Raw genomic sequence first — 16,683 nt, forward strand, 5'->3', positions numbered from 1 at the left:
TATACTAGATAATGGATGAATGCATGAGCCTGATTCAATCAGTTGTAAGCCCTTAAAGGCAGAGCTAAAAGTTCCAAGAAGAAGAAATTCCAGACCAGGCATGGTAGCTCATGCCTGTAATCCCAGTGCTTTGGGAAGCCAAGGCAAGAATATCATTTGAAGCCAGGAATTCAAGAACAAGCCTGGGCAACATAACAAGACCACATGTCTACAAAAAAAAATTAGCCTGATGTGGTGGCACATGACTGTGGTACCAGCTACTCAGGAGGCTAAGGTGGGAGGATCACTTGAGCCAGGAGGCTGAGCTTGCAGTGAGCCATGTTCATGCCACTGCATTCTGGCCTAGGCAACAGAGCAAGACTCTGTCTCAAAAAAAAAAAAAAAAAAAAAAAAAAAAGACGGAGAAGAAAGGAGAAAGCAGACGAGGAAGAAAGAAGAAGAAAGAGAAATAGAAGGAGGAGGAGGAGGAAAAAGAAGAAAGGACAAAGAAGAAAGAAGAAATTCCACCTGTGCACTGCAGCTTCAGCTTGTGCCACTGTTTTGGGCTGCCCTTGTCGATGGCCTGCCTATGGGTTTCAGACTTGCCTAGCCAGCCTCACAATTACGTAAGCCACTTACTAGCGCAATACATCTCTTTTTTTCTTTTGAGATGAAGTCTCGCTCTGTCACCCAGGCTGGAGTGTAGTGGCCTGATCTTGGCTTACTGCAACCTCTGCCTCCTGAGTTCAAGTGATTATCTTGCCTCAGCCTCCCCAGTAGCTGAGATTACAGGTATATGCCACCCTACCTAGCAAATTTTTGTATTTTTAGTAGAGATGGGTCTTTGCCATGTTGGCCAGGCTGGTCTCAAACTCCTGACCTCAAGTGATCCACCCGCCTCGGCCTCCCAAAGTGCTGGGATTACAGACGTGAGCTACCATGCCCAGCCACCAATAAATCTGTTTACACATGCACATGCATGTGTGTGCACGCCCCCCTCCCCCGCCCACACACACACCTCTATCCTACTGATTCTACCTCTCTGACTGAACCCTGACTGAAACACATGGGCACAGAGCTAGTTGGCTCTATGGTCCTAGAAACCAGATTTTCCAATGTGTCTTACTGCTCACTCTTCCCAACTATCCCTCTAGTTTAAATTACCTTGGTATTACATTTGTGAGAACTCCAGGAAATAGGGAAAACTTAAATTAGAATTAAAGATGCAAAAAGATCCCAGTTAGGTTTGGAGAGCTACCAAAAGGAACAAATAATTACAAGGCCCAAAAATGTCACCTTTCAAGGAATCAAAGAGGCAGGAAAAGAGAAAATTGACTCTGAGAAGTCCAAGGAAGTGAGCAAAGAGAATGTCTCAAATGAAGTCTTGTATTATCAGCATACCCAAAGGCCCGCCTTCCCCTGATCACCCTATTCTAACCAGCATGCAGATCCCCAGCCTGCCAGCAGTACCATGAGAATCTCCAGGATGAAGCTAGGCTCAGAACACAGTATTTCACAAGGTGAATCACAGAGCTTAGCTGGGATGTGCATTTGTGTTTATGGCTTGGAGCACAAAACTATTTTCCCTCTATCCACAGGACAAGTTCAGGAACCCTAAAGGCAAACTGGCCTAGGGCCTGGGAAGTGGAGAATGCCTATTCCTAGGCTAACCCAAGCATTAGAGAAGCATCAGGCCGCCATTCTAGATTCAACTGCTCACCTCCTCTGGTCCACTGAGGTGTCTCTGGAAATCCTCCACCACAGCCACAGCCTCCTCACCACTCTCAGGGTGATGCAGCTGCACCCAGGTCCGGAGCTCCCCAGGGAGGATGCTCAGGAACTGCTCAAGCACCAGCAGCTCCAGGATCTGCTCCTTGGTGTGCACCTCTGGCATGAGCCACCAGCGGCAGAGCTCCCGGAGCCGGCTCAACGCTTCCTGCGGCCCAGACATCTCATGGTAACATAATTGCCTGAAGTGTAGCCGGAAGATTTCATAGACAGGAGGATGGTTCTTTTGGAGACTGCTGCCCTGTCCCCAGGTCTGGTTCGCTGGCTCCTGCTTCACAGTCGGGCGCCCCTCTTGCTTCTGGAAAGCAGTGCTCCTGGGGATGAGGCCTAAATTTCCCCTGCCTGCAGTGGTCATTGTGACCCCAAAGAGAAGCTTGTTCCAGCTGCAATTGGTCCGATTAAAATGATGGTCTATAGTTCAGGTCTCAGGAGCTGTTTTTCAGGGTTGGAGAAAGGGGTGATGGTAATGTTGCCTACAGAAACAAAAGTGAAATCAGAGTTCTTGGAGTATTCAGCCCCAGGCTAATGACAATCCTCCACTGAGTTAAAAAACAAAGCTCCAGGAAAAAAAGAACACAACCAGGCATTCTTGCTAAGCATCTCTCCAAATGATGCCCTTCTTAAAGTTTCAGTGGCTCCCATTACCTACAGGATAAAATCTAAATGTCTATGTCTTGCATTCACAGCCCTTCACAACCTGGCCTTACCCCCTTCACAACCAGCCACACGCCCTACCACTCACCCCAAATACCCATGCTAGAAAGACAGCAATGGTCTCCAATGTGGGAAATGCAGGATATCCCAAAGGGTGCAAGAGAAAATACTTAGTTATTTAACTCCTATTTAATGTATGTTTTATAATGTGCATTACAATTTGTATAGTAGTACTCATGTTTAAAAGACAAACCAATGTAGGGAGTAGGTGATCAAACCTCTTCTACTGATAGAAATGCAAAATAAAGAAAGTTTGGAGCTGAAGCTCTAGAGACAGAGCTAGAAGCCACACATACTCTTTCTTTGCATTTTTCTTCAACTTTTGACAAATTTGTCTGTCAAGACCATGAACAAAGGCAATTTTTTCTTGGTTTTCCTGATTGCCCCATCAGGAAGAGTGCTGGTAGCTTCCCTTTGTGTACCTCTCACTATAACCCTTTAACTGGCTTATGCACACCACTCTCACCCTCCAAACTGCTGGATGGCCACCAAAGGAAAGGAACCAAATGGAATCAGAAAATACCAGACATTTTTTTACTCAATGCACCTCCCCTGGAAAGCCTTCCCGATCACTCTAGGCTTAGAGGGGTGGTTATTGTCTCAGTGATCCCAAACTATCTTTTTCATTCAAACCTCTAGTAGAGAATTCTCACACTGTAATCGTTTGTGGTTTACACGACTGTCTCCCCTGCTTTCTGGGAGGATACAAAGCGCAGAGCTGACTTCCAGTCATCTTTATACACGTGTGTACGTGGCACACATAATTGGGAAATGAATGAATATGATACATTTAGCTGATACTGAAGTGGAGGAAAACTTCGAACGTTTGAATATCAGCACCTTACTGGTAACTAGGGCATCTGTGCTGTGCTTCCAATTCACCAAGCGCCCCAGATCCCTGTGTCTCAATCTCTTTAAAAAGACAAAGAAGGACTTTAAAATAATCTGTGAACTCTGCTCTAAGATCCCATACATGTAGAAAGTTCAGGCCATTCTCCCGCTCCCATAGTGTTCCGAATGCTCGGCACTTTAAAATCTCAATTGGATTTTTGCATTTCCAAGTCACTCTCCACGTTCGCGATTCTGAGCCTGGGTCTGACCCAAATATGACGGTTCATACAGTTTCCTACTGAAACAGCTGGGAAAACAGCGATCTACCTTTCGTGTTAAACCAGGCTTCAGCAGCGCCGCTCACCTGGCCACGTCTGCCCTGTTCATTGCTGTACCCGCAGATACCCGGCTCCGTGCCACGCACGAATGGTCAGGGGTATGGGACAAAGAAGCGGCTCTACATTGGGCGGCTTCTGAGAGTCACGGGGACCGCGCCGCCTGCCGCCGGGAAGAAACGCGGTTCCGGCCAGCGTCGGCGACCCGAGCTCCGGCCGCGCCTCCCTCCGCGTCTCGGCCCACTTGCGGTGGCACTCGGCACCGAAGCCGGACACCTCTACTGCCCGTTAGAGCAAAAACAATGGCCGAGCCGGAAGCGAGACAGGCCTCGACTTCCGCCCCCTCCGGGATCCCGGAAGTCTCGTTTGCGAAGGTGGGCGCGCGCGTCCCCGCACCCGGGAGAGCTGTCAGGGCTTTATTCTCGGCTGTGCCCGGCCACCTGCCGCGGGCGGGGGCGGGGTCTCGCGACGGCTCAGGCCACTCACATCCCGCTCTCAGGCCATAGTCGGGGGATCCAGACGCGTCCCAGCTCTACCCCCTCTCCTCCAGGTGTCCTTCGGAAAGATACCCAACCTCCAAGCCTGTTTTCTCATCTGAAAAAAATGCAGAGCATAATGCGTACCTCACAGGGCTGGGAGCACCGAATGAGGTAACATATACTACATAGCAAAAGGCCTGGCATATCCTGGGCGGTTATACCATGTGTGATGCCCAATCTGAAGTCTCAGTGAAGGGAGCAGCAAGCATCTCCTATCTTAAAAATGAAGAAGCATGTCTAGAAATTGTGATATTTTGGCCCATAAATGTGGTTAATATTTCGTAAGACAGCACCAGCATTCTGGTGTCCACATAGAGGTTCCTAGGGAGACCAAGGAGCAGATAAATTGAGAAGGTGTGGGGACAGTTTGTAACCTAGGAGGCAGTTGTCTAGCCTCTGGGTGGCAGGTGGTACCCAGGTGACCTTCACTTTGAAGAATAGTTTGCATACAGAAGTAGGATATGAACTGGTCCTTGTTACAAACACGATTGAGCAGGCCCTGTGTGTTAATGACCATGGGTGAAGGGCAAAGGGTGTGATGAAGTTAATTGTGTATCTTTATTATAGTGCAGGAGATAGATCCTTTACAGGGCCCAAAGTAAACAGTCTCCTGGACTGTCTAGGGATGGCAATATTTAAAAGGTGTCCTGGGCCTAACCCTGGCCCTGACATATGTTCCTCATATATCTGCATGAGCCAAGATAGAAACAAAGACACCGGAAGTCCTGCTCCAGAGTTTCCACAAGCTTAAAAGTAATCTCTTGGAACAATCTTTGTCCATTGATCCTAATGGGTGGTTTCCTGTCATCAAGGTCCCCCTCTCCATTTGGAAATCTCACAAGGAGATTTTGGCTATTTAAAACCAGGAACTGCAGCCTCTGCCTGACATTGATGCTAGACATTGCCTACTGGCAAATCAAGGCCTCAGAAGCTTAGGATTCTTGAAGTGGAAGGCAAATCAAGGCCCCAGAAGCTTAGGATTCTTGAGGAGGAAATCTCCCAAGGCCAGGCTAAGTGCTCTCAGACCTGATTTTCAGGTCTCCTTGACCACATGTTGTCCTGCAGTCCTGGCTTCCTACTATAGGAGACGCAAGGATTTGGAAACCAAGATTGGGGTTTTTTACTCTTCAGAGCTGTTTCATGCACAAGTGTTGGCTTTCATTGGCTGTAAGGACCAGGCCCATCTGAGCAGTGTGTTTAGAGTTCAGAGGCACTTCTGTGACCAACACTGTGGGCCTGGCCTGATCTACCATGACTGGATTGGGCCCCAGTGGGCAAGACACTCGATGATGCCTCGATATAGCACCTTAGGACACCTACCTTTGGGCCAAAGACAACCACAGAAGGCCTTTAGGAATTCTGTACTCCAATTCAATCTCTCTTGAAATTCATCACCCAAGCTTTGGTATGAGAGCTAACAAATAGGTAACTTAAGTTCTACATGCCTGAAATGAAACTTACCATCTATCCACAACCCTGAAGCTCCAACTCATGTTCCCATCACTGTAAAAAGTATTATCATTCACCCAGGGACCCAAACTAGAACGCTGGGTGTCAACCCGTGAGCTGAGTGACCATGGACAAGTTACTTAGCCTCTCTGTGCATAGCTTCCTTATTTGGAAAATGGGGATAATAATATACTTGAATTGTAGAGTTGTTGTGAGGATTGGATGAGATAAAATACATAAAGCACTTAGAATGGTGCCTGACACATTGTAAGTATTATAGGTGTTTTCTAGTATTGTGTTTACTATCCTTGTTTCCTCTCAGTTCATCCCCTTTATCCATATTAATGTTAAGGCCTGCCACATTTGCCCTATATGTATGTAATAATAAAAAAAGAGAATATCTATAGCAATTACTGTGCTGCTCTGCATCATCACTATCACTTCCCGTGTTAAATCCTGCTTGGAGTGAGGGCAGCTGTGAGAAGTGTGTCCCCAGGAACTTCCTGGCTTTAAGACCACAAACAGGCTGGGCACGGTGGCTCATATCTGTAATCCTAACACTTTGGGAGGCCAAGGCAGGTGTATCACTTGAAGCCAGGGGTTTGAGACTAGCCTGGGCAACATGGTGAAACCCTGTCTGTACAAAAAATTTAAAACTCAGCTGGGCTTGGTGGCATATGCCTGTAGTCCCACCTACTCTGGAGGCTGAGGTGGGAGGATCACTTGAGCCCAGGAAATTGAGGCTGCAGTGAGCAGTGTTTGTGCCACCGCACTCCAGCATGGGCGACAAGACCCTGTCAAAAACAAAACAAAACAAAACAAACAAAAACAAAACAAAACAAAAAACCCACAAAGAGAGGAGCACAGGTCTGGAGAGTCTCTGCCCCCAAACCACTCAGACATTCTGACATCATCTGTGTGGATAGTCCCTTTTCAACAGCCAGAACACTCCTACACACCCTGAAAAGAAGTTGGGGCCCTAGACACATGGGGTAGGGGGACTTGCCATGATACGGGAAGAAAACCCCAGCCCACTGTGAATGGGAGTGAATGGGGCCCAAGCCCTAACTAAGAGAATGGAGAGACCCTCCTTTCACCTTGAAAACTCCTACTTATCCTTTAAAACACTGCCAAGAAGCCCTTTCTCCAGGAAGCCTTTTCTGCACCATACCTAGATTAGGTGTGGCTTCCTTTTTGCTCTGGTGGTGGCCTGCAATGCTATGCTATTGCCATAACCAGTAGGTTATGGTCCCTATTGGACATACTGCATTAACACTGTCTACTTATTGGCCTCCCTACTGTACTGTAAGCCCCATCTTGGCTGACACCATATCTCTCTGGTTCACAGTCGAGTCCCCTGACACTAACTCTTGACGTGGCTGTTTCCTTAGCTGGATGTGAGTGCCCTATGATCAGGCCACCATTGTTTTCGTGGCATCCAACACAAAGTCCAATCTAGCTTCTAAGAAATGTCTCCTTGATCCAGGTTGCTGTGGAAAGCTTTTAACAGGAAATGAGCTGATCAGTCTAGGTTGTAGAAAGTTGCCTGTGCTGGCCGACTGTATTGAGGGGCTTGGAGGGAATGAGACACAGACATCCCTTATAGCTGCTTATCTGCTTTGCACTCCCAGTGCCTCTACAACAGTATCATAGGATCATTAGTTTGCAGATGAGGATCCTGAGGCTTGGCAAACAGCCTAGTAGCTGAGTAACATTTTACTGGCTGAGACAGGTAAGTTAGGCTTTGATTTCTGGTCTTTAGACCATTCCTCCTCTTCTTTCTATTGCAAGATGCTTTCTCTGACCTTCATTCATTCCTGTTTCTTAATTCCTGTCAGGCTTCTTCCTGCCAGTGGTGTGCCAGGCCCTATTAGGAGAGTGGGGAGGGTCAGTGATGGTCACCAAACATATCCTTGGGGGTGACTTGGTGAGAGGAAGGGTTTTCTCAGTGCTGGGGTCTCAGGGACTCCCTCGGGGAGCTGATCTCAGGTGAGTGAACCACCAAACCCCACAGGTCTCTGAGCTACCTAGAGGGAAATGGAAGTTGTTCCAAGTGTGCAAAGACCATGGAGGGGGTGGTGATATGGTTTGGATTTGTGTCCCTGCCCAAATCTCATGTCGAATTGGAGGAGGGGCCCAGTTGGAGGTGATTGGATCATGGGGGCAGATTTCCCCCTTGCTGTTCTCATGATAGTGAGTGATGTCTCATGAGATCTGATCATTTAAAAGTGTGTAGCACTTCCCCCTTTACTCTCTCTCTCCCCTGCTACCATATAAAGAAGGTACTTACTTCCCCTTCGCATTCTGCCGTGATTGTAAATTTCCTGAGACCTCCCAGTCATGCTTCCTGTTAAGCCTGCAGAACTATGAGCTGATTAAACCTTTTTTCTTGATAAATTACCCATCTCGATAGTTCTTTATAACAGTGTGAGAATGGAGTAATACAAATTGCTTCTGGTGCTCTTTAGTTCAGGACTTGTCCCAGGCAATTGCCTGTGGGCAAGCCATCTGGGACTCCAGCATGGGAGCTGTGGCCCCAGGCTGCCCCTACTTGCCATTGGCACTGGTATGGATTCTCCCTCATGATGAGAGGTGAAGCCAGCTGGACTTCCTGGGTCGAGTGGGGACTTGGAGAACTTTTCTGTCTAGCTAGAGGATTATAAACACACCAATCAGCACTCTGTGTCTAGCTAAAGGATTGTAAATGTGCCAATCAGCACCCTGTAAAAATGCACCAATCAGTGCTCTTTATCAACTAGAGGATTGTAAATGCATCTATCAGCACTCTTTAAAATGGACCAATCAGCACTCTGTAAAATGGACCAGTTAGCACTCTGTAAAATGGACCAATCAGCAGGACATAGGCAGGGACAAATAAGGGGATAAAAGCTGGCCACCCCAGCCCTCAGTGGCAACCCACTTGGATTCCCTTCCATGCTGTGGAAGCTTTGCTATTTTGCTCTTCACAATAAATCTTGCTGCTGCTCACTCTTTGAGTCCATGCCACCTTTAAGAGCTGTAACACTCACAGCGAAGGTCTGCAGCTTCATTCTTGAAGTCAGCGAGACCAAGAACCCACCAGAAGGAATCAACTCCAGACACATCTTGTTGAACATGAAGGGACTATCACCAAGCAGTGAGTACTATTGGACTCCTTTCACTTGCTATTCTGTCCTATTTTTCCTTAGAATTCGGGGGCTACACGCTGGGCACCTGTCGGCCAGTTAAAAGCGACTAGCGTGGCAACCAGACTAAAGACACGGGTTTCAGGCTTTCTGGGAAAGGGCTCTCTAACAATCCCAGACTCTTCAGAGTTGGGAGCGTTGGTTTGCCTGGAACCCGCTTCCACTTTTCCTGTACTTCTGGGCTGAGCCAAGGGTTGACAGAGAGGAAAGCCATTCAGCTCCAGAGTCCTGACAAAAAGTTAGTTGACGCTGTAGCCATGAGTGGAACTCTTAAAGTCATGTCGCCCAAGTGAGACTTGCCCATCTATCCTATCTACCTTGACCCTTGTCTTCTCGGTTCTAATGCCTGTCAGACAAACTTCCCCCTGCCTCTCTTCTCCAAGGCTAGTCCCGCTTCTAAAAACCACTCCCTGTCTCTGGTGCTTTTCTAGTTTCTCCTATAAGAATGATTTCTAGTATAAATTTTGGGACTTTGTTCTTTTCTTTAGGCACCTGGCCTCAACAATCAGAAAGACATAATTTTTGCCCAAAGCCCCATCAGTTGGGGGGGACTATCTGGAATTTTAGGATCCCTCCTCTGACTAGCAGGCCTAACAAAAGCTATTCCTGAAGCTAGGATATGGGGAGCCTCAGAAATTATATCCTTCCTATTTGTATGATGAGAATTGAGGACAAAAGGCATCACTCTTCCAATCCTGGAGATCCCTTCCCTCCCTCAGGGTATAGCCCTCCACTCCATTTTGAGGCATAACATCTTTATAGGACAAGGGTAAGGTCCCAATACTAACAGGAAAAAATGCTTAGGACTCTAACAAGTTTTCAAGAATGTGTTGGTAAGGGCCAATAAATCCAATTTTTCTCGGTCCTCTTTGTGGTCTAAGAGGATAGGCAAGGTGCAGGTTTTCGAGAATGTGTCAGTAAAGGCCATTAAATCTGACTTTCCTCAATCCTCTTTGTGGTCTAAGAGGAAAACTAGTGTTTCTGCTGCTGTGTCAGTGAGTGCAACTATTCTGATCAGCAGGGTCCAGGGACCGTTTTGGGTTCTTGGGCAAGAGGGGGATCTGGTGCTGCGTGGTGAGCACAACTATTCCAATCAGCAGGGTCCAGGGACTGTTGCAGGTTCTTGCAGAGGGGGTGGGGGGAACAAACAAACAAAACCATGGGCACTTTTTTATTTCACATGGGAAACAGGCGTCAACAGGCTTACCCTTGAAATGCATCCTAAGCCATTGGGACAAATTTGACCCACAAACTCTGAAAAAGAAGTGGCTTATTTTTTTCTGCACTATGGCCTGGCCCCAATATTTTCTCTCTGATGAGGAAAAATGGTCACCTGAGGAAAGTAAAAATTACAATACTATCCTATCCTGCAGCTTGGCCTTTTCTGTAAGAGGGAAGGCAAATGAAGTGAAAGGCATTATGTCCAAGCTTTCTTTTCATTGAAGGAGAATCCACAACTATGCAAATCCCACAGGAGGACCTCTCAGCTTATCCCCATATACTAGCCTCCCTATAGCTTTCATTCTTATTAATGATAAGCCTCCTCTAGTCTCCCCAGCCCAGAAGGAAATAAGCAAAGAAATCTCCAAAGGAGCCGGGCGCGGTGGCTCAAGCCTGTAATCCCAGCACTTTGGGAGGCCGAGGTGGGCGGATCACGAGGTCAGGAGATCGAGACCATGGTGAAACCCCGTCTCTACTAAAAATACAAAAAATTAGCCGGGCGCGGTGGCGGGCGCCTGTAGTCCCAGCTACTCGGAGAGGCTGAGACAGGAGAATGGCGTGAACCTGGGAGGCGGAGCTTGCAGTGAGCCGAGATCGCGCCACTGCACTCCAGCCTGGGCGACAGAGAAAGACTCCGTCTCAAAAAAAAAAAAAAAAAAAGAAATCTCCAAAGGACCACAAACCCCCCCGGGCTATCGGTTATGTCCCCTTCAAGCTCTAGGGGGAGGGTAATTTGGCCCAACCTGGGTACATGTCTCCTTCTCTCTCTCTGATTTAAAGCAGATCAAGGCAGATCTGGGGAAGTTTTCAGATGATCCTGATAGGTACATAGATGTCCTACGGGGTCTAGGGCAAACCCTCGACCTCACTTGGAGAGATGTCATGCTATTGTTAGATCAAACCCTGGCCTTTAATGGAAAGAATGCGACTTTAGCTGCAGCCTGAGAGTTTGGAGATACCTGGTATCTTAGTCAAGTAAATGATAGAATGACAGCTGAAGAAAGGGACAAATTCCCTACTGATCAGCAAGCCATCCCCAGTATGGATCCCTACTGGGACCTAGACTCAGATCACGGGGACTGGAGTCATAAACATCTGCTGATCTGTGTTCTAGAAGGACTAAGGAGAATTAGGAAAAAGCCCATGAATTATTCAATGATGTTCACCATAACTCAGGGAAAGGAAGATAAATCCTACCGCCTTCCTTGAGCAGCTACAGGAGGCCTTAAGAAAATACACTCCCCTGTCACCCGACTCCCTTGAGGGTCAATTGATCCTAAAAGATAAGTTTATTACCCAATTAGCCCTAGATATCAGGAGAAAGCTCCAAAAGCAAGCCCTGGGCCCTGAACAAAATCTAGAGGCATTATTAAACCTGGCAACCTTGGTGTTCTGTAATAGGGACCAAGAGGAACAGGCCAAAAAGGAAAAGCGAGATCAGAGAAAGGCCGCAGCCTTAGTTGTGGCCCTCAGACAAACAAACCTTCGTGGTTCAGAGAGGACAGAAAATGGAGCAGGCCAATCACCCAGTAGGGCTTGTTATCAGCATGGTTTGCAGGACACTTTTAAAAAGATTGTCCAATGAGAAACAAGCTACCCCCTCGCCCATGTCCACTATGCTGAGGCAATCACTGGAAGGTGCACTGCCCTAGAGGACAAAGGTTCTCTGGGCCAGAAGCCCCCAACCAGATGATCCAACAACAGGACTGAGGGTGCCCGGGGCAAGAACCAGCTCATGTCATCACCCTCACTAAGCCCTGGGTACTTTTAACCATTGAGGGCCAGGAAATTGACTTCCTCCTGGACACTGGCATGGCTTTCTCAGTGTTAATCTCCTATCCCAGACAGCTGTCCTCAGGTCCGTTACCATCCAAGGAATCCTGGGACAGCCTGTAACCAGGTATTTCTCCTACCTCCTCAGTTGTACTTAGGAGACTTTGCTCTTTTCATATGCCTTTCTTGTTATGCCTGAAAGTCCCATACCCTTATTAGGGAGGGACATATTAGCCAAAGCTGGAGCTATTATCTGTATGAATATGGGGTACAAGTTACCCATTTGTTGTCCCTTGCTTTAGGAGGGAATCAACCCTGAAGTCTGGGCATTGAAAGGACAATTCAGAAGGGCAAAAAATGCCTGCCCAGTCCAAATCAGGCTAAAATACCCCACCACTTTTCCTTATCAAAGGCAATATCCCTTAAGGCCTGAAGCTTATAAAGGATTACAGGATATTGTTAGACATTTAAAAGCTCAAGGCTTAGTAAGAAAATGCAGCAGTCCCTGCAACACCCCAATTCTAGGAGTACAAAAACCGAATGGTCAGTGGAGACTAGTGCAAGATCTTAGACTCATCAATGAGGCAGTAATTCCTCTATATCCAGTTGTATGCAACCCCTATACCCTGCTCTCTCAAATACCAGAGGAAGCAGAATGGTTCACAGTTCTGGACCTCAAGGATGCCTTCTTCTGTATTCCCATGCACTCTGATGCCCAGTTTCTCTTTGCCTTTGAGGATTGCACAGACCACATGTCCCAACTTATGTGGATGGTCTTGCCCCAAGGGTTTAGGGATATCCCTCATCTGTTTGATCAGGAACTGGCCCAAGATCTAGGCCACTTCTCAAGTCCAGGCACTCTGGTCCTTCAGTATGTGGATGATTTACTTTTGGCTACCAGTTCAGAAGCCTCATGCCAGCAGGCTACTCTAGATCTCTTGAACTTTCTAGCTAATCAAGGGTTCAAGGCATCTAAATAGAAGGCCCAACTCTTCCTACAAGTCAAATATCTAGGCATAATCTTAGCCAGAGGAACCAGGACCCTCAGCGAGGAATGAATACAGCCTCTGCTGGCTTATCCCTGCCCTAAGACATTAAAACAATTGCAGGGGTTCCTTGGAATCACTGGCTTTTGCCAACTATGGATCCCTGGATACAGTGAGATGGCCAGGCCACTCCATACTCTGATCAAGGAGACCCAGAGGGCAAATACTCATCTAGTAGAATGGGAGCCAGAAGCAGAAACAGCATTCAAAACCTTAAAGATGGCCCTAGTACAAGCTCCATCCTTAAGCCTCCCCACAGGACAAAACTCTTTATATGTCACAGAGAGAGCAGGAATAGCTCTTGGAATCCTTACTCAGACTTGTGGGACAACCCCACAACCAATGGCATCCCTTAGTAATGAAATTGATATAGTAGCAAAAGGCTGGCCTCACTGTTTATGAGTAGTTGTGGTGGTGGCCATCTTAGTGTCAGAGGCTATCAAAATAATACAAGGAAAGAATCTCACCATCTGGATTACTCATGACGTAAATGGCACACTAGGTGTCAAAGGAAGTTTATGGCTATCAGACAACTGCCTGCTTAGATACCAGGTGTTACTCCTTGAGGGACCAGTGCTTCAAATATGAACGTGTGTTTCCCTCAACCCTGCCACTTTTCTCTCAGAGGATGGGGAACCAATCGAGCATGACTACCAACAAATTATAGTCCAGACTTATGCTGCCCAAGAGGATCTCTTAAAAGTCCCCTTAGCTAATCCTGACTTTAACCTGTGTACTGACAGAAGTTCATTTGTGGAGAATGGGATACAAAGGGCAGGTTATGCCATAGTTAGTGATGCCACAGTACTTGAAAGTAAGCCTCTTCCCCCAGGGACCAGCGACCAGTTAGCAGAACTAGTGGCACTTACCTGAGCCTTAGAACTGGGAAAGGGTAAAAGAATAAATGTGTATACAGATAGCAAGTATGCTTATCTAGTCCTACATGCCCGTGCTGCAATATGGAAAGACAGGGAGTTCCTAACCTTTAATGGTGGAACCCCCACTAAATACCACAAGGAAATCATGGAGTTATTGCACACAGTGCAAAAACCCAAGGAGGTGGCAGTCTTACACTGCCGAAGCCATCAAAAGGGGGAAAAAGAAGGGAGAACAGCAGCATAAGCAGCTGGCAGAGGCAGAGAAAGTCAAAGAGAGAAGGAAAGAAATAGAGACAGAAAGAGAGAGAGAGAAAGAAAGAGAGAGCGAGGGGAAGAGACAGAGAGGGGGGAAGAGTCAAAGAGAGTCAGAGAGAAAGAGAGACAGAAAGTCAAAGAGAAGGAAAAAGAGAGAAGAGACAGAGAGAAAGAAAAGTAGTAAAGAAAAACAGTGTACCCTATTCCTTTAAAAGTCAGGGTAAATTTAAAACCTGTAATTGATAATTGAAGGTCTTCTCCATAACTCTATAACACTCCAATATCACCTTGTTGTCAGTGTAAACAAGGGTGTAGCCCGAAAGCACTGAGGCCACTGATAACCCATAGCCTTCCTATCAAAAATCCTTAACCCAGCAGGTTTCCTAACAGGGGATCTAAATCTTAATTAATTACCATACAAAGGTCCAAGCAGACCTAGGAGGAACTCCCTTCAGGACAGGAAGATAGATGGTTCCTCCTGGGCAATTAAGGGAAAAAGACACATGGGTATTCAGTAAGTGATAAGGAAACTCTTGTAGAAGCAGAGTTAGGAAAATTGCCTAGTAATTGGTCTGCTCAAACCTGTGAGCTGTTTGCACTCAGCTAAACCTTAAAGTACTTACAGAATCAGGGAGGAGCCATCTATACCAATTCTAAGTTAATATGGACTGAATGAGGTCTTATTAATAGCAAAGAATAATTGAAATCCCAAACTTACAAGGTTTTCAACAAAAGTAAAGTTTGCTGAAAGTTAACAGTGTAACATGTATTATCCTACTACCACACACTCTCAAAGGATTTCTCAGACAGTTTACAAGAAATAACAAAATCTATCCTTATTCCACAATCCCAAATAGACTCTTTGGCAGCAGTGACTCTGCAAAACCGCCGAGGCCTAGACCTCCTCACTGCTGAGAAAGGAGGGCTTTGCACCTTCTTAGGAGAAGGGTGTTGCTTTTACACTAACCAGTCAAGGATAGTATGAGACGCTGCCTAGCATTAACAGGAAAAGGCTTCTGAAATCGGACAATGCCTTCCAAACTCTTATACCAACCTCTGGAGTTGGGCGACATGGCTTCTCCCCTTTCTAGGTCCCATGACAGCCATCTTGCTATTACTCATGTTTGGGCCCTGTATTTTTAACCTCCTTGTCAAATTTGTTTCCTCCAGGATTGAGGCCATCAAGCTACAGATGGTCTTACAAATGGAACCCCAAATGCTCAACTAACAACTTTACCGAGGACCCCTGGATCGACCCACTGGCCCTCTGACTGGCCTAGAGATTTTCCCTCTGGAGGACACTACCACTGCAGAGCCCCTTCTTCACCCCTATCCAGCAGGAATTAGCTAGAGTGGTCATCACCCAATTCCCAACAGCAGTTGGGGAGTCCTGTTTAGAGGGGGGATTGAAAGGTGAAGCCAGCTGGACTTCCTGGGTCGAGTGGGGTCTTGGAGAACTTTTCTGTCTAGCTAGAGGATTGTAAATGCACCAATCAGCACTCTGTGTCTAGCTAAAGGATTGTAAATGCATCAGTTAGCACTCTGTAAAAATGTATCAATCAGTGCTCTCTGTCTAGCTAGAGGATTATAAATGCAACAGTCAGCACTCTGTAAAATGGACCATTCAGCAGGACATGGGTGGAGACAAATAAGGGGATAAAAGCTGGCCACCCCAGCCAGAAGCAGCAACCTGCTTGGGTCACCTTCCATACTGTGGAAGCTTTGTTCTTTCACTCTTCACGATAAATCTTGCTGCTGCTCACTCTTTGGGTCCATGCCACCTTTAAGAGCTGTAACACTCACTGCAAAGGTCTGCAGCTTCATTCTTGAAGTCAGCAAGACCAAGAACCCACTGGAAGGAACGAACTCTGGACACAATGACAGGTGGACAGACAGGCCTAAAAAACAGCGGTGACCTGCTGGGGACTAACTGCATTTGGGATCCTGTGGGCCTCTGCTTCCTACCCCAGTACTGCCCCTGCTCTAAGTGCTTCCTTCCTGGGGGTTCTACACATTGTTCTTCTGGGGGTGGGGCGAGGAGGGTAGAGCCATCCTACTTCTGGTACTCTGTCCTGACTAAATCCCTGTCCTGGGGTCTGTTGTCCCTTTTCCAATCTCCCCACTGGCCCTAGAGCTCGGCTTCTGGCCCTTCCTGCTACAAATCTGTGAAGGGAAAGGAGCATTTTCAGGCCAGCCTACCCACAACTCCCATATACCAGTTGTTAGCATGCATGCAGGGAGGATCCTTAGAGTTGCTAATCCAGTCACTACCTTCCTATTTTACAGGTGAGGAAACAGGTCCATGGAGCGATAGGGACCTTGTCTCTTTTTGGGCCAGAATTCTGTGAGCTTGCTTCTCCAAAGGCACAGTTTTTTTTTTCTTGGAAATAATAAGCTTGACATCATAGGTTGTAATCTATCCGTTTCTGGGTTTTGTCAGACCTCAGATTTGAAATCCAGATTCTTCCAGAAGGGTCTCAAACATACACTGGAGTTTCTTTCCAGCCTGTAAATATGGCAGAATCTAGCTCTGCCACATACCAGCTGGGATTGAGACCTTGAGCAAGTTAAATATACACTCTGAGTCTTAAGTTTCTTTATTTGTGAAATGGAAAAAATATCCATGCCTGCTACCCTCTCAGAGTTGGGAGGATTCAGTGAGGTAAGGCGAGAGCTTTGACACATCCTGT

The 16,683-nt window shown here is 46.9% G+C and overlaps 2 protein-coding genes and 1 long non-coding RNA gene across 14 annotated transcripts in view; 2 read left to right on the forward strand and 1 right to left on the reverse strand.

Moving 5' to 3' along the window:
* The window catches only part of LOC129483407 (uncharacterized), a 55,313-nt gene extending 53,610 nt beyond the window's left edge, over positions 1–1,703 (forward strand). The window contains exon 4 of the long non-coding RNA XR_008658039.1: positions 1,578–1,703. This is a non-coding gene — a long non-coding RNA (uncharacterized lncRNA). The remainder of the gene's footprint in view (positions 1–1,577) is intronic.
* ZKSCAN7 (zinc finger with KRAB and SCAN domains 7) overlaps positions 1–3,980 on the reverse strand; it is a 23,353-nt gene extending 19,373 nt beyond the window's left edge. For 5 of the 12 annotated variants that reach the window (XM_055280653.2, XM_055280645.2, XM_063611143.1 and 2 more), the window contains exons 1-2: positions 3,677–3,980; positions 1,700–2,240 (exon numbers count right to left, since the gene is read on the reverse strand). In XM_055280653.2, the coding sequence (XP_055136628.1) occupies positions 1,700–2,122 (423 nt within the window). In that variant the 5' untranslated portion in view covers positions 2,123–2,240; positions 3,677–3,980. Of the gene's footprint in view, positions 1–1,699; positions 2,241–3,639 lie in introns of all 12 variants that reach the window. The other 7 variants (XM_055280662.2, XM_063611151.1, XM_063611132.1 and 4 more) reach the window with 4 other exon arrangements.
* LOC134736625 (uncharacterized) lies at positions 3,263–15,755 on the forward strand. Its single transcript, XM_063639013.1, has 3 exons — positions 3,263–3,328; positions 3,714–4,297; positions 15,164–15,755. The coding sequence occupies exons 1-3, from the start codon at positions 3,263–3,265 to the stop codon at positions 15,219–15,221; spliced, it is 708 nt and encodes a 235-aa protein (XP_063495083.1). The 3' UTR covers positions 15,222–15,755.
* Positions 15,756–16,683: the final 928 nt, after the last annotated feature.

Source organism: Symphalangus syndactylus, chromosome 1 (assembly GCF_028878055.3).
Source record: "Symphalangus syndactylus isolate Jambi chromosome 1, NHGRI_mSymSyn1-v2.1_pri, whole genome shotgun sequence".
Lineage (NCBI taxonomy): Eukaryota > Metazoa > Chordata > Mammalia > Primates > Hylobatidae > Symphalangus > Symphalangus syndactylus.